The following is a 26,644-nucleotide window of genomic DNA, read 5'->3' as shown; positions in this document are numbered from 1 at the left end:
AGCCCCAGGCATCAAGTGCTGAGTGTGTGTGTGTGTGTGTGTGTGTGTGTGTGTGTGTGTGTGTGTATCTCCAGCCAGATACAAACCAATGCCTGGTGTCTGGAGCACAGACATAAAACAACTGTCCCGAGTAAACAACTCAAAAGGTCACTGCAGATTTCAGATTGTTTACACTTCGATGTCATTTTGATGAAAAGCAAACAGCTCTGGCCTTAATGTCACTCACTTCTATGCATCTGTTCATTTAAAACAACACACTGTGAGGCTTGTAACGCTGTTTCTTATATTATAGGCACTTAAATAATAACACTTCGGTGACTGTCCAGCAATGTCAACATTTTGTATGATATTTCTGAATATATCTCAATCTTGGCGAGTGGCATTTATGGTTTTCTGGGGTCACTACACAGTTCATTACTGAAGCAATGTGTCATGTCGAGTAGTTGTGACAGACTGCAGGACTAATGCTAAATGTTTTCAGTTCACTTAAAAGTTCAGATCCAGGGCAAGAGACTAAGTAAAACTCTGTTAATGCTTAGATTTTTACCAGAATCTAAAAGTCATGGGTAGCACATATTTTTCACTAGTTATAGCTAACTCTTGCCTGTGTCCTTGGTATTTTACCACTTTCTCGTGTTTCACCATCGATCACAACGGCTGTCCTCTGCTGCTCATCAATGATCACAATTCACTGCACTTTAAAAACTGATGCAGCAGGCTGGTCCAATTTGCTGACATGTCTTTGCAGCAACTCAGAATAGTACTCAGTAGTTTGTATGACCCCCATGTGGTTGTATGCATGCCTGACAACGTCGGGGTATGCTCCTTATGAGATGTTGGATGGTGTCCAGGGGTATCTCCTCCCAGATCCTGACTAGGGGATCAATGAGCTTCTGGATAGTCTGAGGTGCAACCTGGTGGTGTCAGATGGACCGAAACATGATGTTCCAGAGATGTTCTATTGGATTTATGTCAGAGGAGCGTTGAGGGCAGTCAATGGTATCAGTTCCTCCATTCTCCAAGAACTGCCTGCAGACTCTTGCCACAGGAGGCTGAGTGTAATCATGCACCAGGAGGAAGCCAGGACCCTCTGCACCAGCGAACGGTCTAACAATAGCTCTAAGGATTTCGTTCCGATACCTAATGGCAGTCAGGGTCCATCGTGTATCCTGTAGAAGTCTGTGCCTCCCCTCCATGCATATGTCTCCCCAGAACAACACTGACCCACCATGCTAAACTGTGTTGCAGGCAGCATAACGTTCACGTTCATAGCTTCTCCAAACCCTTTCACATGCTAGTCAAGCTCCATGGTGATGGCCAGTGAGCACAGGACCCTACAAGAGGACCTCAGGCCCTCAGGTCACCTTCATGAAGTATGTTTCTAATGTTGTGTTATGATTCTAAATACAAAACCACTGAAAAGCAGTCAAAAACGTGAGAAGGGAAAAAATGTCTGTGGCCACACCTGCAGAACCATTCCTGTTTTTGGGGTTTGTCTTATTGTTGCCTCTTTAGTGCACCTGTTGTTAATTTCATTAAGACCAAAACAGCTGATGATTAATTAACTGACCAGATCAATATTCCAGAAGTTTAACTGACCTGATGTTATAATCTGAAATGTTCCTTTTTTTTTTTTTACCAGTATATTACTCAAAGTGAAATAAAAATTGTTTTTTTAATCAAATAGCTATATTTAAAATGTAAATATAGAAATATAAAAAAAAATATTCAAGGATTTTAAAGTAAATAAAATGCCAGCCAGCTTTTTCTTTTTATTGATTTTTTTTTTTTTTTAGCTAAGTGGTAATTTTTCTCTATTTAGAAATGCGCTATACCTAAGCATTACCAGCTGCCAAAACCACTCTTCGGTGTGCACGCTGATATTAAGTGAAGACATCTAAATGTTAGCTATTGTCATATATTTCATATATATATCTGTATAGTGAAGTGTTTAAAACTTCAGAGAATGTCAATTTGGAAATGTTGGTCTCATTTTGGACATCTCAGAGTTAAGCTTATCACTAGGTAGAAGAAGCGAAAGAAGCTTCTTCTCGTTCATTATCAGGGAACTGAAATATCGGAAATCAGACACAAAATTCAAATCTGTGCATCCCTACTTTTAAAATAATGGTTTAAACAGAAGGAAAAAAAAGGCACATTCATTGGCAAACTGTGACACAGAATTTTTAAAAGCACTAACAAACTACTATAGCAGTAACACACAGGTAAATCAATAAATTCAAGTCATCGAAAAGCTGATTTTAGTATTTCAGATTCAAAAAGTGAAACTCCTATTTTAAAGACTGATTAATTTATATTTATATTAATTTATATGATGATGGCTTTCAGCTCAAGGGAGAAAAAAAACTGTTTCTCAAAAGAAAAGGTTTCTCAGAAAATGTTAATATAAAAAAGCCCAATAAACATGGATTGTTTTTGGCCTGTTAAAAGGATTTCCATGTACTGTAATTTAAATTTAATTTCCCTTTGGGATTAATAAAGTATTTTTGAATTTTAATTGAATGCTTGGTTGTTGGAGTTCCTTTTACACGACTTACTACATCAATGCAGCGTGGTAGAGAGGCAATCCGCCTGTTCCTCTTCACATAATTTTTCTAGTCTGCTGACAAATCAAGGACAGTGATTCAATCATCATTAAAGCAGAAGCGTGGTCAGGTCACAAAGCCTGCTGGAAAATGAAACTGGCAACTCCGTGGTGTTTGTCAGCAGAGGGAGGCATGAGGAGCTCAAAAACATCCTGGTAGATACTAATTTTGGACTACACTATGGAACATCGGCAGATGAGACACCTGCCTAAATAAATACTGACTGTGAAAGCGGTCCTTTTTTTCCTTAGGCCAGATAAGATGCCTCTGATTGTTTTCTCTGGATCAGGAGTGGTTTAACACAAGAAATGCTATAGTTTTGCTGTTCTTTCACACACCTGTTTCCTTCCCTGAACAGCCAGCTACTTTAGCTATGACCTCTATTGGATTAACCTCCTAGTGGCAGGTTTTAGTCACTGTCAGCTGGCCAACCAGCAGGTCAGCAGTCTTTTCTTTGTGTAGGTCACAACATAACATTCATGTGTTTCACATTTTCCAGTTTGGTCTTAGAATATTCAGATTGCTTTTGGAAAGCCATAAAAAGAACTTATTGGAGATACGTCACGCTGTGTGTTATATATGAAGCCATATAATATACAATTTATTCAGATCTTTACAGATTGCAACTACCGTTTTACTGACAAATTTTCCTCCGCTAAGATATGTTGGGTTGAGATAACTCTAAAGCAGCAAACCATGTCCTGTTTTTATATTATTTTTTGGCAACCTATGGCTAACACACCCAAAGGCATAAATCTGTAAACAAACTTATGTTAACACTGATAAAGACTGTCCTGCCAGCTGGGGACATTTAGACATATTCACTATCCAGCCTACACATCGGTTATAAATGCACAACATAAGCACAAGACTTCTTCCAAGAGTTCATTCTGTGTATTGTGAGTCCCTTTTTAATTACCATAAATGATTTTTCCTTTCTTATGGTTGGTTCATGCATATTAAAACTATATTGAAATGAATGTAAATACAACATGGGAATTGGTGTATTTTGAAAAACAGACGTACAAAGCGCAGAGCTAGGAACTTACTCATTTAGCATACATTCCCTTGATCATACAAATTAGTAGAAACCACCAAGCGGAGAAATTCAACACATGCACAGATGCACACCAACACAGAGCCGCTTAATCGCATGCTGTTGAGCAACTGTTTTTAATACATTTAGCATTTATTGATTCGAGGTCTCCGACATTGAATTACACTATAGATTTTGGCATTTAAAACACACACACACACGCATATTTAAATACCCATTCTAATTGACTTTTTAGCATTCTGCTAGTCCTCTGTGCTGTTTTAATAAATTCCAGATGTAGAAAACATGTGTGTCAAAAAGGAAGTCTTGATACAACCTTGATACGATTACTAAAATGACAGAAAAACTGCAATAAAAAAAAAAAAGATGCCACCAGATAAAAAGGCAACAATAATCAAGTTCTGAGTTTCGATATTAAGCAGAAATTATTTCCTTCATCAACGAAAAACAAACCATATCTTTGAACAACATTTCCCTACACACTACAAATCAATCTAATGAGTTTATTTGGATAAACAAAATTGAATGTGATATTTGCAAATGCACAATACGCAAACACATCAACGCCTACACATACACAAATGTAGTGTCGACACAAAAGAAACCTCATGCATACTGATAAGTGTTCTCCTGCACTCATACAAACACCCTTAAAAACCTTGACACAAGCTGCCTTGGCATCTATCCACCTGACAGCTCGGGTAGTGAGCGATGAAAGGCAGGAAAACTTTATGCCTCCCATATGCATGTGTGTGTGAGGGTGTGTACGTGCGTGTTCTTCTTAGTGAATACAGCATTAATTGCATTAGCAATACAGCTGGGTGATCTGCTGTCAAAGAAAAGTCGGGCACTAACAAAGAGGACATTTTCTTGAAGTGTGTTATTATTTTGGATTTTTTTTCTAATTGACTCTTTTGCATAAGAAATGGTGCGACAGAAAGAAAAAAAAGGAGTTAGCATAAGGATGTTGCTGCAGAAGAAAGACCGGGAGATTGCACTTATCAAGTGAAAATGTTCTCCCTTAAAACGACCATTTCACCCAGTAAAAAAGAAATTCATTTAAATTCATTTTAAATGTTAATCATTTCATCTTGTGAAAAAGCTAAAACGCTGACCTTTTTACCATTAGATAACGATGGCACCAATGGAAAATACCGCTGACTTCAACAGCAGGTTTTCTCAGGACTACCTAAATATAAATATCACACATTGAAGTGTGATTTATTCCCCAAATAAATGAAGAAAACTGATCAAAATGTTGTAAAACCATCCGCTTCTCTTTGTCTGTATTTGTGTGGTAATGCATAATTAGTCGTGCAAGCCAGCTGCAATGTGCTCAGTAGTGGAGGACAACAGAGTAATGGGCAACTGTGATCCTGATGCTGGTCAACAAAGTGATGAAAGAAGAGAAAGAGTCATATTTCCTCATATTTTCTTCATTTTAAAAGGTGGGATTAGAAATAATTTTGTTATGTTAAACACCTTTGAAACACCTTGATTTTTACTCTTCACTGATGACATTTGGATTTTTTATTTTTTTTGCAGTCTGAGAAGATCTGCAATAAAAGCTATAAAATACCACAATGTTACTTAAAAAAAAATAATCAAGCCGCCCAATTTCGAACATGAGCACATATTGGCCAGGTGTGTAAGCTCCTTGCAAAAATAATCAAAATGCAAAACAATTTCTAGCTTAATTTTGCAGTGTTTATGCAAAAAGTGTATGTGGTTCTTCTTTTCTCTCTGTGCGCACAACCTCTGAAAACAATAAGTAGGTGGAGGCTGAAACAGACAAGCTCAAAAGGTCTACCACACATGATTTTAGATGAGTTTCTGCATGAAAATAGGTCTCCTTTCAGAAAAGGACTGTGGTTATTTTAAGGGGAAAGCTGGAGTCAAAAATGTCCAAAGGAATTTCCTGATGGGTACAACAGATGTAGACATTCAGGTTCAGTTTAGTTCCAAAAGATAATTTTACGATATCAGTTCAACTGGCAACACACAGAACTGAATTACCTCATTATGCACAAAATTATGTAATTTCCTGCCATAAAGAGGGTAATGTACAGAGCGCATCTAGTTTCAGGACGTTTAGGCTCCTCAGCAGGCTGGACTAAACCCAATAAATGAGGAAAGTGTTTGAGAGAGTAGTTTGTGTGTTGTTTTTGTATTCGACATACTTGATTGAGTTTCTGAAGTGGTCCTCTGCAGGGTTTTTCACTGTGCAGCTGTTGAGCAACCACACGTCTGCTTCTGCTGGATCATCTGTAGAAACAAAGTTTAGTTTTTGTATTTGGTAAGACCACACAAACATACCAAGACTGAAACGCAAACACAGGTTTCAACCAAGCACTTAAATTCCTATGTTAGGAATAACCTTTATTAATATGACTCGTAGTTGTTTTTCCCATTTATACCATAGTGATATAAAGTATAAGTTCTAATTTTTCCCTTTTGTTAAAATAGGATAAGAATGCTCATTGACACATGTTACAAAGATAAATGGCCCAAGGTTTGTCATAAATGACCTGAGGCTGGGGCACTGGGGTTGATAGTGGAGCAACCGGTATACCTGGTTTGATTAGAAAGCTACAGCACATTAGATTAAGTATGGACACCCGCTACTACACAATCTAACAGATAGACACCACAATGGTGACACATAGTCTACTGATAATCACTGAGGGAGAGCACATCCATTGCATTGGAGTGCCAGATATAAAACTATTTGTGACCTTTTATCGGGGCTCTTCGTCTGAGATGTCTGACTGCTCACAGGGTGCGGTAGCTCGGACACCTAAACATAGGGAACTTAATGCGAAGGATGTTAATCTGTGGCATAAGGAAAAGGAAGATATTAGGTCCACTTCTAAACTGAAATACTGCTGAAACAAGATATTTCCATAAAAAGTAACACTGTCATTATTTTCACATTAAATCATATTCAACTTTTCCTTTTTTAATCCAGGATGAAAAAAGCGTTTCGTAATAACTAAATGCCAGAATAGACTGATTTTTTTTTTCTTGCTATGCTCAAAACCATAAGTATACACATACTAAGACTGCAATGCTTTTAAACACACTACTTCCTTGTGTAGCATCTTAAAAATTAAAATTAAAAGAAATCAACCAAAAAATCAGGAAGAGAGCAGTAGACCTCTAAAAAGTCTGATCCTTGGATACAAAAACCTTATGCCCAAATGGGTCCCACAGATGGATAGTAGCTCTAAGAATATAGGCAAATTAATAACTAAGTAGTTTGAGAACAACAAACATGCTTTGGCGTGGCCATCACAAAGGCCTGATCTCAATAGTAATTTGTGGGTAGAGGTGAAAAAGGTGTTTGTTAGCGAGGTGTCCTACAAACATGACTCACAATATGACGGGAATTGTCACATCAATTGTGGAAGAATTTGGAAGGAAATGCAAAACATCTAAAATAAGTCATAGGCAACTCTACCAACAGTAAGGAAATGTTTGTATAGTTCTGAATGTGGAGTTTTTCTTGCCTTTACAAGTAGAAATAACTTTGTTTCATAAAACACAAAATTTTTGACAGGTTCTAGACCTTCTGGATGTTTCGTTGAGTAGTTTTTATGGCGTCCCATTCCTGCCTAAAATCAGAGGAGCGTATTAAGCGATCACAACAGCGCATCTTTTAATCGAGAGAGCGCATAGCTCTGATCGGGGGCGTGCACCTTTATTCGAGAGCCTTTGAACACAGCACGGCGAGGAGTAAAACACGCCTCCTGCACCCATCTGTTCGCTCTCGCAGCAAAAGTACGCTCTCTATCTCTGTTTAGTGGGCGTATTTGTACGTTGGGGGCAGAAACTCTTCTGATTGATCTGATTGGCCGGATTTTCACCTCATATCCGGTCGCAGCCGGCACAGGACATTGCCTTAAGGTGCGTTCACACCAAACGCGATTTCTGCGAAAGGAGCGGCCAATTTACATGTTATCCCTATGTAGAGGCGCGTTCAGGAGCGGCGCGGTGCGGTGCGAAGGACGAGTTGAAAAATCTGAACTTTTTCTTAAATTCGCGTCGCGTCAACCAATCAGGGACTGGATGTGGCTGTGACGTAGGGTGAAGGACCAAAGCGGAGAAGAAGCAGTTGTCAATGATGGAGGACCAGATCATAGTGGCGGTGTGCGGCAAGCCAGAGTTGTATGATTCAACTAATTACTTTTACCGAGACAAGTACAGAAAGGACCTGGCCTGGTTATGTTTAGGCACAAATATCTTATATTTAGGAGATGTGGACATTAAAAATCGGCTGTTTTTTTTACTGAGCTGAGATTTATTTACTCACCGAAGACAGATGGACAGGTGTTCAGCAGCGGGGATACAGCGCCGGTAAACCGCGGTGAAGTTAGTTTGAAGTTGGATGTTCAAGCTCCGCGGAGTTAGCGGCATCTAGCTCAGGATTGATCCGATTCAGGCACTCAGATTTTCCACGATTGTTTGGTACGGAAACCTATTGACGGTCCCTAGTGAACCACCGCGCGTCAGAAGAGGGAGCAACAGAGAGCAGCTAGCCGAAATCTGGGTGCCTGCCTCGGATCGGCTGTGGGTTGGATGCCGCTGGCTCCGCAGAGCTTGAGTGTCCGGTGTCCGGCTTCGGGCTGGCTTCACTGCGGTCGCCGGTAGTTGGCGTCCCGGAGGCCGATTCGTCTCCCAACGCGGGGCAGCAGATCTTCGAACTGGGTCCTGGATAGATGGAAGTACCGCTGAAATCGACCGTCATCCAGACGCAGCTCCTGGAGTAGGTGGTGGTAATCTCCAAACTGTTCCTGTCCCTGAAGAATCTGGTGAACCCAGGGACATTGATGTCGGCGGCGTTTGTCGGTTCTCCACAGGTAAAACACCGTGATTATTCGTGAAATCCATGTCCAGCATGTTCAGTTGAAACCAGCAGATGGAAGCTCCTCCTATTTGATGACGCGGCGAAGCGTTGCCGCTTGTTGCCGAATGTCAGCGCGGAGTTCATGCGGCAAAAAATTCGCAGAAATCGCGTTTGGTGTGAACGCACCATTATAGGAGAAGAAGAAGAACAGGGAACGTGACGTGGATTCAAAGCGTTGAAGAAAACGATGAATAAATAAGAAGGTAAGGAAAGGAAAAGCTGGTTGTTGATTGCAACACTTGTTTACCAGTGACATTTATTTTATGTATATTTTTAAAGGGTGTCCTATAAGGATTGTTTCTTTTTCTTTTTCTACGTGTTTTCTAAGTGTTTTAAATTTCTGACTGTATCCTATGTTGCATTCTGAGCCGGATGTCTCAACAGAATTTTATTATGGTCTCATAATGACAGTAAAGATTCTTGAATGATTATTGATTACTTTATTAGTAATCGGTTAGCTGTAGATATGCTAAATTAATTAGCCTGAGACAATTTCTAATTGTAGATGTCAAAATCTCAACACTAACAGTATGTTTCTGAGAGGAGGTTTTCTCTAAATTCTGGATGCTGATTATAATAGCCGTTTTATTGACACTGTTGTTTGATACAGTTGAGGACAGCATTGAAGAGTTCATTTTGTGAGATGTCAGAGGAAGTGAGTCTCACACCACTCTTAACATCTGTAAGAATCTCGATTTCTTTTAGGATAAATGTCACTGGTAAAAAAAAAAAAAGTGTTGCAACCAACAACCAACTTTTCCTTTCCTTATTTACTTATTTATTCCTCGTTTTCTTCAACGCTTTGAATCCACGTCAAGTTCCCTGCTCTTCTTCTTCTCTTATAAGGCAAAGTCCTGTGCCGGCTGCGACCGGATATGAGGTGAAAATCCGGCCAATCAGATCAATCAGAAGAGTTTCTGCCCCCAACGTACAAATACGCCCACTAAACAGAGATAGAGAGCGTACTTTTTCTGCGAGAGCGAACAGATGGGTGAAGGGGGCGTGTTTTACTCCTCGCCGTGCTGTGTTCAAAGGCTCTCGAATAAAGGTGCACGCCCCCGATCAGAGCTATGCGCTCTCTCGATTAAAAGATGCGCTGTTGTGATCGCTTAATACGCTCCTCTGATTTTTGGCGGAAATCTGACGCCATGAGTTTTTCTGCCCATGATGGTTGATTCGACTACTACGTCCTTTGACTCGCAGTGTGAGAATTACATTACAAACCTGATGTCAGTCAGTCAGTCTAAACTAAAGGATAAAAACATATCAAGGTGAATCTAAGTTGTGGCTGTTTAAGATGAAAACATCTATTTCTGACAACACAGACAGGTCAGTCATAACACAAAGGGTGACTTAACATCTGTGTACATTTTTGATAAAACTATTAAACTGGTAGCATCATTAAAGGTGCAGCACCTTCTCTTACTATGGAAGCAAATCGTTACCATATTTCAAATGAAAAAGCATTTTCTGAAATGCTTTTTCATTTGAAATATGGTAACGATTTGCTTCCATACTCTTACTAGTCATTTTGGGTGTAAAATGACATGTTTAAACATTGGAACACTTCACAATGAGGGCATAAGCATACTCATGTGTAAGATCAATTTAAGTATTTTTGTAAATACAGATTGAGCAAAACAACAAATTTCTGGACCTGGAAAAATATTTCTGACTAAACAGTCTGGTCTCAAGGTTGTACTGATAAGCTATTTGGGGCTTTAAAAGGGCTTTTTTGCTCCACTGGAGAAGCTTAATACCATACAGTCATTCATAAACCTCATTAAATAAAGACTTAAAACCAAAATAATATTCATGTTTAGAGAAGTCAATCAACCTTTCTAGTCTTACCCAATGATTTAAGCAAGATGCTTCATCAACATGTGAACATACAATAATGATCTGTTTTTGTAAAACTTAGTTATTACTCAGGATAATGATTGAAGATGTAAAGCACCACTGCCAGAGAACTGCCTCACACCAAAACACATTCAAGAAGTTGCAGCACAGGGGCAGAGGCAAACTAGAGCCGTGCTCATTTAGGGCGCACTGAACTAGATATTTTACTCTAAATCAATTTTCCTGCTGCACCAAAGCGGCCAAACATATTTTGTTCTCAGCATATGTTCATCTGATATACACCAGCCGTGTTTTTCTAAGAAAAAAAGATTAACCGTTCAACAGAACACCGCCTGAGGGAAACTACTACTTCTTCTGTTACTCTACAGAGAAACAACAGAAATCCCTGTCTCTGGAGTATGAGTGAACCACGTTGGTACCATACCAAATTTAATAAATAACACATATGCAAGCATACGGGAAAAGAAAACCTGGCTACCTTTCATACTCAAAACGCTGCCAAACAGACGATTTTCAACAACGTTTGTTTCTCAGTGCTAGTGGCCATCACTACATGATACCTCTTATTAGCTTCCTTCCTTACTACAGAATAAAAGTCTCGAACATCGCAAGACACGTGCCTTCACCAGATCAAGTCGCATGCTGCTGGACACTTAGATGGCACTTCCCAACACTTTACCTAAACAAAAAAAATATTGTATTGTTAATGTTACCACTCCTTACAGAAACTATAAGAATCACACTGCGATAAGCATGATTAGATTTGTGTTAGCTTGCTTGTGCAGTTGTGTCTTGAGGAATTATCTCACTTAGGACAAAGCTATAAAGTAAAATACAAACTCTAGAAATGTAACTGATCATCAGAAAGAAAAACAAAATACAGAAGGAGACATTCAGCTTAGTGTGCACTTTTTCTTCATTATTTGTCTAACAATAAAAACACATACGTATACAACACAGAGCCGGGAGAAGTCTCAGCTGTGTTGATGCTGTTTCCTCTCTACCACATGGGAGTTTCCAAGAGCACTAATTACAAGCTCACTATCGGTCTAAAGTGTACACTACACCCAGCATCACATAAACGCACAGAAACAAAAAAGATCTGCAACTCTCTCTGACACAGATTCAGCACAAATTTTGTGATCAAGGATTAAAACTTGCACTCGGAAAATGGTTTCAGTGCATGCGAGCATATTAAGCCTAAACAAAATCTTATTGCAATGCTTCTTACAAAGATTTAGCCCTACACTTATATTTTGAATGATCACTTATTAATGGGAATTTTTTATTTCTCACTTTGGGGCAGATCAGAGCAGTAAGAGCTATTTGGCAAATATGGGTCTTTTATGCTTGTGAACCTTTTTGTCACAAATAGCACCGTGAGGGCCAGTTTGAAACACTCTGATGCATTACATTTGAATAAATATCTATCTCTCTCAATAAGCATGAGGAATCACTGGTGTCTGCAAACTAGAAAACTAGCTTAACATGGCAAACATAGACATATTAAAGCCACATGAATTAATTTTAATAGACTTGGTCAAACCTAATGTATGTTGTGTAAAATAATTTAACCACCTTAAGTTGAAGGCTAGGAAAGTGAAGGAAATGGAATTTGACTTTAGCTCCATAGCTATTTCAGCCTTAAACATGCTTTTCCCTTGCATAAGGATTCAATGATGTTTTATCGTCATACCGCCTCACATTTACGGGATGAAATTCAGACTCAGGTCCCGGTTAAGCAGCCTAATACTCAAGTAAAAAAAGAACTAAGTATAACACACAAAGCTAAATTGAACAATAAATAGCAATCAGTAAAAATATATGCAGCGAAGAGCACAAAAAAGAAATATTCACAGTTAAATAGTGAAGCTGAAATTAACTTTCCAAAGTACTAAATAACAATCATAAGCTAGTATGGATAAACCTCAAGATTAAATAAGTAAATTAAACTTTCCTTATTTATCTTGTACAAAAGGGGGGAAAAAAAGACACGATAGATAGTTTTCCCTTTTGGGAAAATGCTACATTAAAATGAACAGTTCTGTTATCAGCTTATCTTTCATCTCACTGTGAGAAAGCAGCCTTTGCTGACATAGCAACAATTTTCCCCAACATGTTGAACTGTTGGAACATTTTGGGAATCTCTTATTTGCATAAGATTTGCATGAGCATGGACGTGCAGCCAATTGCTTTAAAGTCATTTGTGTATTTTTTACCTGTCATGGATTAGACAAGCGTGAGAGAGTTGACCAGAGCTAAATGTGGACAAAAACTGTTGACCTATCTGATGAAAATAAGGCCAGAGAGTAACCATGTGCATAACTCAGGTGCATGCATCTGTTGGAAAGAGACTCTCCAGTAGGGTGTGGTGTTATACCTGCTTCTAAACACAGCATTAGTGGAAACAAATGTGCTCCTATACAAAAATATTTAAATAATGATGAACATATCTTTGGCAATAATGATTTTTATAATATTGACGTTTAATATATTTTTACCGTTGCACAAAATTGCAGTAGTGACAGCAGTAATAGTAGTCCAGCTATATTTTATATGCATTTTCCTACACAGACACAGAATTCATCTGACCACAGAGGAGTTGGTTTTTTCGGTTTTGCTCCTGAATAGGAATTAGATAGAAATTGTCCAATGTCATGCTGTTGACCCTTGCATAATAAACTGGTGTGTCTGTGTGTGTGTGTGTGTGTACAACTTTGCCTCAGTCTGCTTCAGTGTGAATGTATAGAAATATCACGTATGTGTAGACCTGGAGATGTTTTTTTTCTTTGGAAAACATCTCCACAAGCATAACTGGACGACTAAATCTAATCCGTGAGGTTATTCGTGGTTATGACTGAATTATCTGAGACACTGGCATGTTGGGGATGCAGCACCTGTGGTCAGTATTTGAATCTGTGTGTGTTTGGGTACACATATACACAGGGTCATACATAACACAGTCAAATTACACTACTCCCTATGGAGATGAAGCAAAGGAGTAGTGGGAGCAGGTGCATTAAAAAAAAATAAGTATGGATGGAATCACAGACAAAGATGAGAGGGTTCAAGCAAGAACTGGAGGGTTGCAGCTATACATTAAAAAAGAAATGGATAGAAGAATAACTACACGGGACTGCAGATGAGCAAACAACTAAATCCATGGATGCAGGGGATGGTAAGATGAGTAAAAACAATACCAGATGTCCCTACTATGACGGGACATAAAACAGTTCTGTTTTTAAACCAAAATGAATAATTCTGTGATCATGCCAATATGTAATTACATTTTCTTTTATAACAAATGGCAAAATAATGGTTTTCTTGTTGCTATATTTGCGTGTGTGGATGCCAATTTACCCACAGGTGTAAGCAGCATTCCATAAGGAATCAAAGATCAGGCTCAGCTGCAGGGTCAAAGGCGAACAACACACATGCATGCGTGCCAAATCCCCGATGGAAACTCCAAATTGTGAATTAAAGTCAGCTGTTAATTACTGCTGTTCACAGCTAAATGGAAAAGTACGACTTTTGTTTGCAGAAACTTCAAACTCGGGTTTTATCTGAAATGTTAGCCATACTCGGGACATAAAAACAAGAACAGTACAGATCAGACCAAGTTTTTAATGAAAATAAAATTGTGTGCAAACAAGCCAAGAAATATTTGGCGTTACTATGGCTGCAGGGGTCTCTGTGTTAGGCAGCAAGTACATTTTGGTTTTAAGATAAGCTTGACTGAACTTCCTCTCTAAAATAATCTCCTCCCCTTATAAGAATTCATTTTCATAATATCTGTTCTGAACCAGAAATGTGGGCTTTGATAACAGCAGCTACAGTTGCACCACTTGCATCAAACTTTACATTCCTGTGAGAAAATATAGTTAAAGGAGCATGCCTGGGATTGCTTCATGTAATTGGACGTTTCATACCAACTGTGCGTCTATTTGTAAATGCTGTAATGAAATGTTCTAAGACTCCAATAACTAAAATGTTAAATGGGGTGGGGGTCCAAGCTGTTTAGTGTTGTCCTTCAGGACTGTTTGCATTATTCTTTGTCTACATTGTTAGATAATTATTAAAAGATCTGGTTAAAAGAATTATTGGAGGTACAAAAGAGCCACATTCACCAAGCAAGCAGGTTTTCCTTTTAAAGCATTAAGAATAAAAATCAAGATTTGTATATCATGCCATCTAAACCACAGAGATCTATATTTTATTTAGTGCATCAAGTTTGTGTTTTTCACGACACAAATATACAATTTGTCAGAATCATAACTTCAAAATAAAGCTGTCAAGCACATTAATACAGGGTTAAGTCAGAATATGTCAGTTTTAAATTCTATAGTCTTAATGTTTCCAGATTTTTATAAAAGAATTGATTTTATTTGACTGTAGTTTAAACTCTAAGTGAAATGTCACTATGAAGGTTTCATTAAAACCTCAAAACATGTTTGTTTACTGTTCACAAGCAGAGCATTTTTCACCTTAAATCTGTTTTCATTATAGACAATCTCTCTTTTTATTTCAGGCAGTTCAAGGAAGTACACTGCAGCCAGATTATGTATATTTATGTAAGTGAAAAAAACTCCAGACTGTCCAAGCACCATAACGTTTTCATGAAGATCACTTTAATTCCTCACAGTATGATGGATATGCACCAGAAATAACCCCAGTTCCACTAATGATGGGTAGAGGATCATATTTTTCTTTCCTTTCAGGTAGATTATTTGACAGGTTTTCAAACTTTCTCCCAAAATTCTCTTGCCAGCTATAGATACACAGTGTAAAATATATCATCAATATTGTAGCAACGAAAGAAAACATCTGACCGAATGAAATGATCGTCTTCACATGAAGTATATGGGGTACTGTGGATGAATTTCTGACACTGATTATCTCTCCACTGCCTTTGAGTCTGTTCAGTTGTTTTTACATGTGGAATAATTAGAATATAATACCAACCACACATTTCTACAGCGAAGAAGCAGCTGAGTAGCATCTCTGATCTCCTGCTCTTCAGTTATGGTAAATGATATATAAGAGCTAAAGACAATTAAGTTGGTATGTGTCTGTGGGTCTACAAGTAAGAGAGAAAAAAGGCAAACAGTTACCCTAGGGGTCAATATGATGCTCCTGGTGCTTCACAAATCACACCATGACCCACTTTCCAACCGATCCCCCACACACCCCCAATTACCCCCATACACACAGACACTCTTCCTTCTTGTTATTTTTGCCCTCCACGCTCCATCCATCCCACACATTTCAAACACACCATCATTCCTTCTTCATTGCCCCCTAAAATTGCTCAACTCTCTCTTACACACACACACACACACACACACACGCACGCATGCACAAGCACAAACACACACACGCACGCACAAGCACAAACACACACACACACACACACACACAAAATGACCTTGGGAAATACTGCACTGTTGGTTTATTGGGGAAAGCAAGCAAGGGCAAGGGGTGGCTTAGGGGTGAATAGACACACTTGACTGAGCCAGCAAGGGATGAATGGCTGATAGGCTGACCAGACAGCTGAGTGCTAGGCTTACAGGCTGGGAGGACAGGTGGACTGGAGGGCAGGGTAGGGCAGTGACCCACTCTCCAGTGCTATACATCTCAAAAAGTGACATCACTGTCGTGAACTATATTTCTCTAGAATTTTAGTGGTCAGCGGCAATTTCTTTTATGTGGACAATAACTCAACAAAATGTATTCAAACATTTTAGTCCAAGGTTGCATCGCCACTTGATTATGTTAAAAAAAAAAAAAAAGCATCCTACAATGTGTAGGATGTTAAATGTTTGATTTATGGTGCATTGGAAAAAAAAGTGAATTGCTCAAATGGAGAGAGCAAAATAAATGGTCAAGTTATGAAATACCATACAAGACCCTGATCATTTATATCGCACTTTGAAAAAAAAGAAAAAGGCTGACCAAAAAATTAAATAAACAAGACAGATAAAATGAAATGAAATCTAAAAACACTAACATAGCACAATAAAATCAGATTAAACAGTGCAATCAATGTCAGACTCACATTGTGTTAAATGCCAAACAGTAGAAAGGAAGACATTTTCAGCGTACTTATAATTAAATAAAGCCATCGTTTGTCATTAATTCCGTCAAAACTTAGTTTCCTTTTTACCATCCTTACATTTTGCAAAGCTTTCATCTCGAAATACCAGTTTCTCTTGAAACCATAAAATAAAAATGTAACGGAAACAAAACGGCCTAGCATCGCTGCAGCAGATAGCATGGGTTGTATTATGAAAATGGCCCTCTCCGTGTGGACCCCCTGGAGAACGCAGATCTTTGGTTAAACTCGGAAATTTCCAAAAGCATGCCACCATTTCCAAATCCATCATTTTCCATGACAGAAAAGGTTGAAAACTCAAAATGAAATAATAGCAACATTGCTGTACTCTATTCAGCCTTCCTGTTGTCTGCTGAAAGTCACACTGACCATAATGACTCACACATATGTGATATAGTATGGCTTATGTCTCCGTTTCCTCTGTCTTCATTTAAACACCTTGCTGACACAGAAAATCTAACTTTGAGTCTCCTTCCTTCAGTCACAGCATCCACAACGAAGGGTGTTGTTGTCAGCACACTCAGCTAAGTGCTACTGCATGATCCGTTTCCTCATTGTAACAGATTTTTGAGGTTTCAACTGGCTGGCCACCTTTTAGAGACGATAAACACGGAAATCAACCACAAAAGATAAAGCCGAACACAAAGGACCTAAAACAGAAACCCACAACTAAGAAAGTGATTACAGCAACGAAGCCTTATTATTAATAATATAAAGAACTGAATCCCAAAATGGCGCCATGTACAGAGCTCCATCTGCACAAAGCACATCTGAAAGACTGGCAGGTAAATGCTTTCGAAACATGAGTTGTCAACAGAAATCAGTTTCTGTTACAGCATTGCAACAGTGCCAACTTTAATTTAAAAAACAAATGGTGTGAAAAATAGTTTTTTCAAAGTTTGTTTAGTACAAACAAACTTTTTTTTTCTCATTCAGTTGTGAAGCAAAGTTTGTTTAGTACAAACAAACTTTGCTTCACAACTGAAAGAGAAAAAAAAAACGTAATATTCTAAGCATGTTTTTAAATGAGACAAAACATTACTTTTTCTTTTAGCTTGGATGGGATAAAGTAGGTTTGGCAATAAAAATGGATGGAAAAGGATGATTTACATGGATATAAAAGATAGTTTGAACTACACATTTGTAGATAACATAATGAATGCCAGGAGATAAACAAAATCTTGGCATGCAACGTGCCCTCCAGCAGCAGGGCATATATTTTAACATAATAATCCAAAACCCACCACTCAAGACATGTAGAAAGATATTCAAACTATGACCTCCCTAAAAATGGTGCCGAGTTTAAATGCAACTGGATCTATTTAGAATACTTTAAACAAAAAATATATAATGATAAAAATCCATCAAGCAACCAGAGGTGAAATACAATAATCTAAAATATCTACCCAGATATCTATGCAAAACTGATTCTCAGGGACGAAGAGGCTTAAAAAAGTACAAAAGAGAAATTCGTATTAATGAAACAATGTATTTGGGTCAGAAATGAACCGTCGGTTCAGGGAACTTTTTGAATCTAAACTTTGTTTTTGTAAAATCAAAACCTTTTCTGGTGAATTGCGAGGTAATCTGAATTGTCAGATGTCAAGTTTAAATCCAGAATGATGTGTTCTTTAAATGATAACAGACAGTCCTGCGTTTCTGTTGTATACTTTATGTAATTATAATACAAAATATGAAAGCCAATATGAAATGCTCTGACCATGAAGAACGTTCTTATTCTTGCCACTAAAAGAACAAAATTCTCTGAGTATGTTTTGAGTGAAATTAGTCAGTTCTCAACAATTAAGAATGCATGCTGAAAAATCAAATGGAGGGTTTTCTTAAGATTACTTTTGCCTAAACAATAACATGTTTAGCCTAAAACACAATACATCCATGATGATTAAAGTTGTCAAAGGCAGCATGAACTAAAGATGATAAGCTTTATCATTAAAAGTAACTGGATGTCTGTGCTGATATCTCTACACTGCCACAGCATGTCCGTGAGAGTGGATGTGTACAGCGAAGCAACTTGGGAATTTCTGGTAAGGACAAGACGGAGTCCCAGCAGACAATATTTCAGTCTAAAAGGTTCCTTTTCCTTGGGGAATAACTAAGCATAAGTGAGTGTGCACATGCGTACATTGTTGCAATTGCCTCACTGACGTGGCAAATTGTAAATGGGTCATAGAGGACTTGCGATTTTCACCTCCAATCACATTTTACAAGCAAAGACTTGCACAAGCACACAGTCATATCCACACGAAGACGGGCGCGCGCACACACACAGACACACTGAGGGGCCTTGGGGTTTGGCAGTTGGTCCATCCGTCTAGCTGTGTGAGCAACCACTCAGCCGTGGATGATAATGCAATCAACTGTCATTAGAGGCTGACTAAACACAAACACACACACACACCAACAATATGCTACAACCTGTCAATCAAAACTGTATACTTCCTACGAAGTAAGTATATGAACACGGTTTAAGTGATGATTATAAACAAAAACATAAAAAATGTTTATAAAAGTAAGTTCCAACAAATATTTTCCTGTCCAACTTGTAAGGACAAGTGAGGATGCAATTGTTATTTTATATCTTAAAAAAAACATGTCCAACATATTGAAATATTACTCTTGCAAACACTATGATCCAATGCACTTGTTTTTAAGCACGTTGATACAGACACAAAGGAAAGAATGGACATGAATACTATTCCGACCATTTTGACTGGTTATTAGTCTTCATGAGCCCAACCTCAGTTCCTGATAAAACCTGAAACTCTTCCTCTGTTTCACCTAGAAGTGATGGGATGGTTATAGTGGTACATGTGATAAGCCAAGGAGGCTTGTATTTATCGCCATAACATGAAGCTGTTTTGTCAAAGTATTTTGTTTTTGTTCCTTCAACTTCAGTTTGGTGCTGACATTGTCCACCGCATCCATTATCTATGTTTCTCGTCTGCTTTGTTTTATTTAAAGTTTTTATTATTCTTGTTTGGACTTTTTTGTCGCATCCTACCAATTAACCAATCTCCATTTGGCCTCATCTTAGAAGACTGAGATATCAGCTTTTTGAGGCACTATACCAAGTCCATCCACATTTAAAGAATATCAACAGTCCCTAAGCTGCTGTCACACAGTTTCCCAAATTGCCTTGTATGCTGATTTATTGTTAAACGGTTGTTACATAAGTCTAAAAGTAAGAAAATGAACATCAATTCATTTTGGTATCTGTGTCACTTTAGATGCATTCCTGTTCTTATGCTCACATATTCAAAGCACATTTGAATATGTGCACGCAGTTGAACACTGGGATTCCCAGTGTTCAACTGCGTGAGGACCGTGTACGTTACTTTTACTGTGATCTTACCACATCTGTGTTTTTTTCATATTAGAAGGATCCACTGACTGCCTGGGAATTAAAATTTAATGCTTTATGAGGGTCCCCCAAATAAAAGCAAATAGTAACATCAGTTTCAATTCCAGCTTCAAGCATCCTGTTTGTAGAGGTGAGTCAAGCATCTGGACAGTATGTAACAGCTGAGGCGCTCATTTGGCAGAATCCTAGGCAGATGCCAAGAAATCTGTAAAAGCCAGATTTATGTGGTAATCTAAATGTGTATGCTACACTGCAGAATACATAGAAACGATAACATGGTAATGTTTTCCTAAGGCATTGTGTCTTTGCAACAATGCCATTTAAACAAAAGGCATATAGGCAATACTGTGATGGGGGTATTATTTTGCAGAACGTGTAACTACAGCAAAAGAATACCTCAATGAAACTATGTTGACGGCATAAGTAAGTCAGTATGTAAAGTAGATGAAAAACACTCAACTGACAATCTGCACTCCCCCTGCACTGTCACATATAATATTAAAACCAATAACTATCTTGAAAACTTGCTAAAATAAATTAGTGATTGGAAGAAAGATGTACTTGGTTTTACATTTCCTTGGCTTCCTAAAAGGATTCATTTTTTTTTTTTTTAGAATAGCAGTAAAATGTAAAAAAAAGCATCAACATCAGTTGGCATTCTTTCTTCCATCTGCATTTCCCCCTCTATACACATACAAAAAAAAAAAAAATGTGTGCCACAATGTATTCTAAACAGATTCGCAATCTATGAGAGGTAATTATCTGCAACTCAAAGCGATGATACTATACTATGTGCATTATCTATCATCTCAGATTCAGCTGGGTAAAAGTGTGTCTGTGCATCAGTGTACTCTGGGAAGGAGGGAGGGTACACTGAGTTAAGCACAGCAGGGGTCCATGATAGGACTCACGTCAACAGTTTGACAACATCTCCAAAAGATCTATTCACTTGGGATTTTTCCACTGTCCCTAACAACTCTAAGTACTTTGCTGTTAGAGAGTTAGAGTCAGTGTGACAGACAGAAGCTGTAAGAGACAGCAGCTAAAAGGATGGAGCGCTGAGAGGGAGGGAAAGAATCAAGAGAGTCGAGATGAATAAAGAATCTAATGACTTAAGACAGATAGGCTGGAGAAAATGAGGACGAGAAAAGTTAAAATATGCAGGAGAAACAGAGAGAAACGTAGCAACATGAAGATGCTGAAAAGAGACAGTATTAGAAGATTAAGTAGGGGTATTTTAGTGAAAAATAGCAGGCAGGTTCAGCTGAAAGTGGAGCAGGAATGATGAATGCTGCAAGTCATGAAAGCTGCTAATTTGGATGGCAGGGTCTTGTTTTCACGGGGCTAGAGGTTGGAGTCAATCTGTCTCTCTTACGTTTGATCACAAAGTCACAGTGGGTGCACACCAGTCCACACGACTATACTTTTCTAAGGCTAAAACTAGAGGAAATCAATAAAAAATGGAACCACAAATAACCACATCCAATTACTGATTGTGATCTGTGTTTATATTCTAACCAAAGTGGTCAATATATAATATTTAAAGCTGGAAGCTTGAAGTAAATGTGGAAATGGGCACTCTGCATGAAACGCGTAAAAAAGAAAAATTAGATTAATTTTGAAGGATTAGGCTTCAAAGCCGTCACTGCTAAAGAAGACGGGAGGCCTTCTGGGGCAACATGTACAACAGAGGTAAGTAATGATAAACATCTGGCAGTCGAGTCGGTGAGATCTTACATGGACATTAAATGTGATTTATTGAGCTGTATAAAGGCATGGGATGGAAACCAGGCCTTTTGCCATTACTTGTCTCACCTTGCAAAGAGAAGATGATTTGAAGCCTCAAGTTCATGCGATAATTGGGGCCAATCACTAGTCTGCAGCTCAGACAGAAAACCATTATGATCATCAGTGCAGGCATGAAAAGATATTTCACACAGTGAGAAAGGGATTATTAGAGTCAAGGGCACTGAAGTCAGTGTGTCTGGGAGAAAGAAGGAGCAGGAAGGTTACTGAATGACAGAGTAATATACCAGGGATTTCACTTTAAAACACACCTCAGAGTGAGACATGACACCCGGATTCACTTTCTAGTTCCAGGGAGGGGAAGATGCAATAGCTGGACGGATATAGAGATCCTGTTTTCAATCTATTGCCATTTTTGATAGAAAAATCTTACCATGTACATTTCCAGAATGATTGTGATAGTTTTACATCTTAGTTCAAACTGTAACCCAGGAATATCAAAGAAAAATAATAAAACTGCGACAAAATGATAAAATTGCTGTATATCTCTGAATAAAACATATGGAACACCTTTGTAGACTATAACAGACAGTGGAATTTAAGATTTTGAGTTTTTTTGTGCAATTAGGCTTTTTGATGGTATTATCTAATTGACCATTAATAATAATTATGGATGCACCACAAAACTGGCAGATGACCAGAATCTACCAATTTTCAGCTTGACAGTGAATGCACCATAACTGAGCATTATCACGTCGTGCCAACTACAACACTCACTGGTGCAGACGCTGTTACTGCAGGAAAGAGACTCAAAGTTAAGTATTTTTAGTATAAGTGAGGCATTTAAAAATAAGGTTAGATAAAGGCCAAAAGATGCAAGAAGTTATTTAAAAGGAGAGTGTATTTTCTAAAGAGGCACGTCTGCTCCTTAGTCAGGCTACAACAGATAACCAGACTTTGGCGAGCGTGGTCATTTCACTCCTTTCCCATTTTGATCGTTTTCTAAACGGCTTTTTCCTGAATTTGTTCCTGCCTCGGGGACATGACACAAAGCCAATTTCAGCAGATACCAATAAGGCTGAACCCTTTTAAGCAAAGTTGCTCTGTTTTATCCTTTTGAGCTTAGGGTTAATTTTTCCAATCTCTTAGATGCGTCAGGCAGCATCATTGGTTAGCAAATAAAAGAAAAATACTCAATCCAATCATCAAATAGAATTTCACAAATTTATTTTTAAAATTACAGGTTTTTTATGAGTGCGTTTGTGGCTGGTGGCAGAAATAAAGATGTGCCTGAGCCTCAAAGCCAACTGTCAAAATCGTGCACAGCCCTGTAACCACAGTCAGTTCCCCATTTCACAACAATAACAGAGTGGGCAAATATTGACACACCATTTGTCTGACAATACAAATGTGATTATACTTGCTGTTTGCTCAAGGAGATGGCAGGTAATATTAAAAAGGATATTTGACCCTTCGTGTGAAACACTGTGGGAGTAGGTTCAGAAATTTATATACAGGCCTGATGGAACTGATAGAACACCTTAGTTTGTTCGCAAAATATTGAGGTAGAAGAGCGAGAAAGATCCAAAACTGGTGTGTGTGCGTGTGTGTTTCTCCCGCCTGTCACCTGCAAGAGAAACAAAGACTGAGAGCAAGCTAAAGAAAAGAAGAACAGTAGGAGCCACCTGTATGTAAAAGCTCACCTGTCCTTTGAAAGGAAAATAAAACAGAGTTCAATGCTGAATGTGAACTGAGGCAGCTGCGGCTTTAACCTTAGTAAAACAAACGGAGGTGGTAGCTAAAAGGAGCAGGATTTAAATAGACAACACCTCAAAAGAACAAACATGTTCAGTGGTTTAGTTATTCTGGGACACCTCATCCTTAAACACAAGACAGAGATCGATGTTCTGCGGTTTAGGGTTCTGTTCAGATATATACTGTGTAGCAATGAACACTGGGATTCCTACACAGTTTAACATAACACTTTTCCAGACTTGAAGTTCTAGATTTGTTTCTGCATTTTCAAAGCCTTGTGGACATAGAAATACCTTAAATTGCTTCAACAACTGTCTAGTTGTGATATCGTTTGGGTCCTAAAGTAATGTAACAACATATTGCTAAAATGTTTATTTAAATTTTTGGAGGAAGCTGAAAGTCCGTATTGCCCAGCGACATCCCTGAAACCTGAAGGATCTGGAGACGATCTGTATGGAGGAGTGCTCCAAAATCCTGCTGCAGTGTTTGCAAACCTCGTCAAGAACTACAGGAAACATCTGATATCTGTAATTGCAAACAAAGATTAATAGAGTTTTTTTTTTTTTTGATGTATCAAATACTTATGTCATGCAAAAAAATATAAATGAATTACTTAAAAATCACACTATGTGATTTTCTGGATTTTTGTTTTATATTCTGTCACTCACAGTTCGGATAAAAATTAAAGACTTCTACATGCTTGGAAAGTGTGGAAACCTGCAAAATCTGGAGTGTATCAAATACTTGTTCCCCCCACTGAATGATATATGAGTTTCACTTTCTGAAATGAGTGACAAAAAATACTGAATTTAATCACAATATTCAATTTGTTTGAGATGTATTGCTTTGCTTGGCATTTTAGAGACAGTTTAAGAACCAATGGTCCGGTGTAACCCTAATTTAAAGTTGTCTAGAACCAAACAGATAGAAAAATCTCTCTTTTTTGAAAAACATTCTACTTTAATCTTTTGATTCAACTTTTTTAATTGTAATGTCAAACCTTATTAAATGTCGCTTTTTCAATGTTTCTGCAAAATCCTTCAACAATCACAAACATTTGCTATGATCTTTTAACCAATAAAAAAATTCCACTCAGAAATCTAGTGTAATATTGTGGTAATTAGCATAGATGGGTTTCAAAGTAAACCTTTCTTTCAACTGAAGGCATCCCATGGTGATCCTGTTCTGAGGATGATGCAATGTTATTTAAAAAACGTAATTGTCATCTAATCCGTTCATAACGACTCTGTCAGAGTGGAAACTTTGCTCATCCTGGTAAATGTCTTAAACTTGTGCGTGTAAAGGTATGTAGCCCCAGGAAAACACCTAATGGAAACCAGTTCAGTTTTCTTTAGAAATGACTTCAGAACATTAAAAATGGTTATTCATAAACAACACCCAACAAAGCAGAAACCTCGTTTGTTGTCAAAATACACAGTCAAATGACCAGGAATGTTGTAAAAATGTAAAATTAAAAGCACATTTGGTTTCATTAAAACTGGATAACAGTTAAAATACAGTAAAATGGTTTTACGAGATAATAATAAAAAACTCATTCGGGAGCTTTCATGCAGATTATATAGAGCACACTTAGCCTCAGCTTGCTATAGTAGAAAACACATTCACATATTTACGCTCCACATGAACTGTCCTAATTTGATTAATAGTAATAATTAGACCTTCCTCTGTGTTTTTATTTTTATGTGAAATTGAAACAATTTAGGTCATCTGGCCCCTTATTCCCAGAACCAAGCTATGGGACATGCAAATTAGATGCAAATTACCAGCAGAAAAGTGAAAAGTAGTTTTATGGCCTGGGTAATAAATGCTGAATTTAGCCTCTTGGCATTCCAAAAACAGTCAGTTGGGGTTCATATGCAAATTGTATGCAAATAAACTCGACGCAAAGTCCTTATTTCTTGCAATACAGAGAACAGTTGCTCGGGTTTAACAGTCAGACAGAGCTCACAACTCATGTTTCCTTCCTCCGATGCTCATACGTTTTACAATAGCACTTCAATAATTAACAACAGAGGAAGAAATAGAGATAACTGAGGAACGGATGAAGAGAAGAGTCGGGGCAAAAGTTATTTCACAACCTTAAACCAGACGGTGTTATCAGCTTAATCAATGATCAACACCGAAACCAAGTCACAACCAAAAAAGACTAGGATTGTAAGAGCAAAATGTTAAATTTAAATGCAAATCAACCATATATGGAAGAAAAGGCAGAGCAGAGAAACCAAAAAGAGAAAAAAATGTAGGAATTCACAATTTAAAAAAGGACTGAGAAAGACAAAAAGCCACTGCAACACATTTTTGAAAGCTTAATACAGAGACAAGCAGAAGAACCTAACAGAAAAAGCTTGAGACACGTGACATCAAGAGAATAAGAAAAACATAGAGATACACTGTGTCGGTACTATCCAGGATACATTAAATACACCAGAATGTTTTTAGTTGACAGTCCCACCTGAAAACACATGCATCATTTCCAAAGTCCACAGTAACACAAATATACACCTATCAATCCGCCAGTCTCCACCTGTGATTCCAATAAAATCATTACAAGGCTTTTAAATAAATTCCAAGGCTGCCCCTCACTATTTTACCCTGCAGCACTACCACATCTAAAATAAATACTTCAAAGCTACAGCATTTTACGTAGACAGAAAACAACATGGGCTGATGTGAATAGAGTGGTGGAGTTTAAAAGACGAAGATGTCAGCAGGTGATAAGACTGACTGGACTGCTTATGGTATGCAGCCAGTAACAGTCACTGCACAGATACATCGCAAAATATTAGTACAGGTTGCAGCCCTTTACTTATATACCAATCTACCAAAGCAGTCGACAACTTGTTTTATGTTTAGCACGAAAGCCTGAAAAGAAGTTTTTCCATTTTGATTTTGCTTTTCTTTTTCAATCATGGAGCTTTTCCACATGTTTTGTAAATAGCTAAGCCTTGCTGAAAATACATGCTCCTATTCTACAGTTTGCAAACCAGGCTGTTCTCTTTACTTGAGGTTTGCAGAATCTATCAAAATCTGATTTGTGAAAGCTTAGAACTGACATCTCAATGGATAATCCCGTGAAACAGATGCAATTTAATACCACTAAACTGCCTTTACATTAGTGTGTGCGTGATTGGGCCCACAAACAAGCATGCATAAATAGTTAGAGCAGGCATAAATCACAATGCTGGGAAATGTGGCTCCT

At 38.0% G+C, this 26,644-nt stretch overlaps 1 protein-coding gene across 2 annotated transcripts in view; it reads right to left on the bottom strand.

Annotated features, from left to right (window-relative positions):
* cdkal1 (CDK5 regulatory subunit associated protein 1-like 1) overlaps window positions 1-26,644 on the bottom strand; it is a 281,503-nt gene that overhangs the window by 234,478 nt on the left and 20,381 nt on the right. For both annotated transcript variants that reach the window (XM_047361870.1, XM_047361871.1), the window contains exon 4: window positions 5,844-5,928. In XM_047361870.1, coding sequence (XP_047217826.1) covers window positions 5,844-5,928 — 85 coding nt within the window. The remainder of the gene's footprint in view (window positions 1-5,843; window positions 5,929-26,644) is intronic.

This window comes from Girardinichthys multiradiatus, chromosome 3, assembly GCF_021462225.1.
Source record: "Girardinichthys multiradiatus isolate DD_20200921_A chromosome 3, DD_fGirMul_XY1, whole genome shotgun sequence".
NCBI classification, from domain to species: Eukaryota; Metazoa; Chordata; class Actinopteri; order Cyprinodontiformes; family Goodeidae; genus Girardinichthys; species Girardinichthys multiradiatus.
The sequence above is the reverse complement of the archived record's forward strand: the minus strand, read 5'-3'. Positions and strand labels throughout refer to the sequence as shown.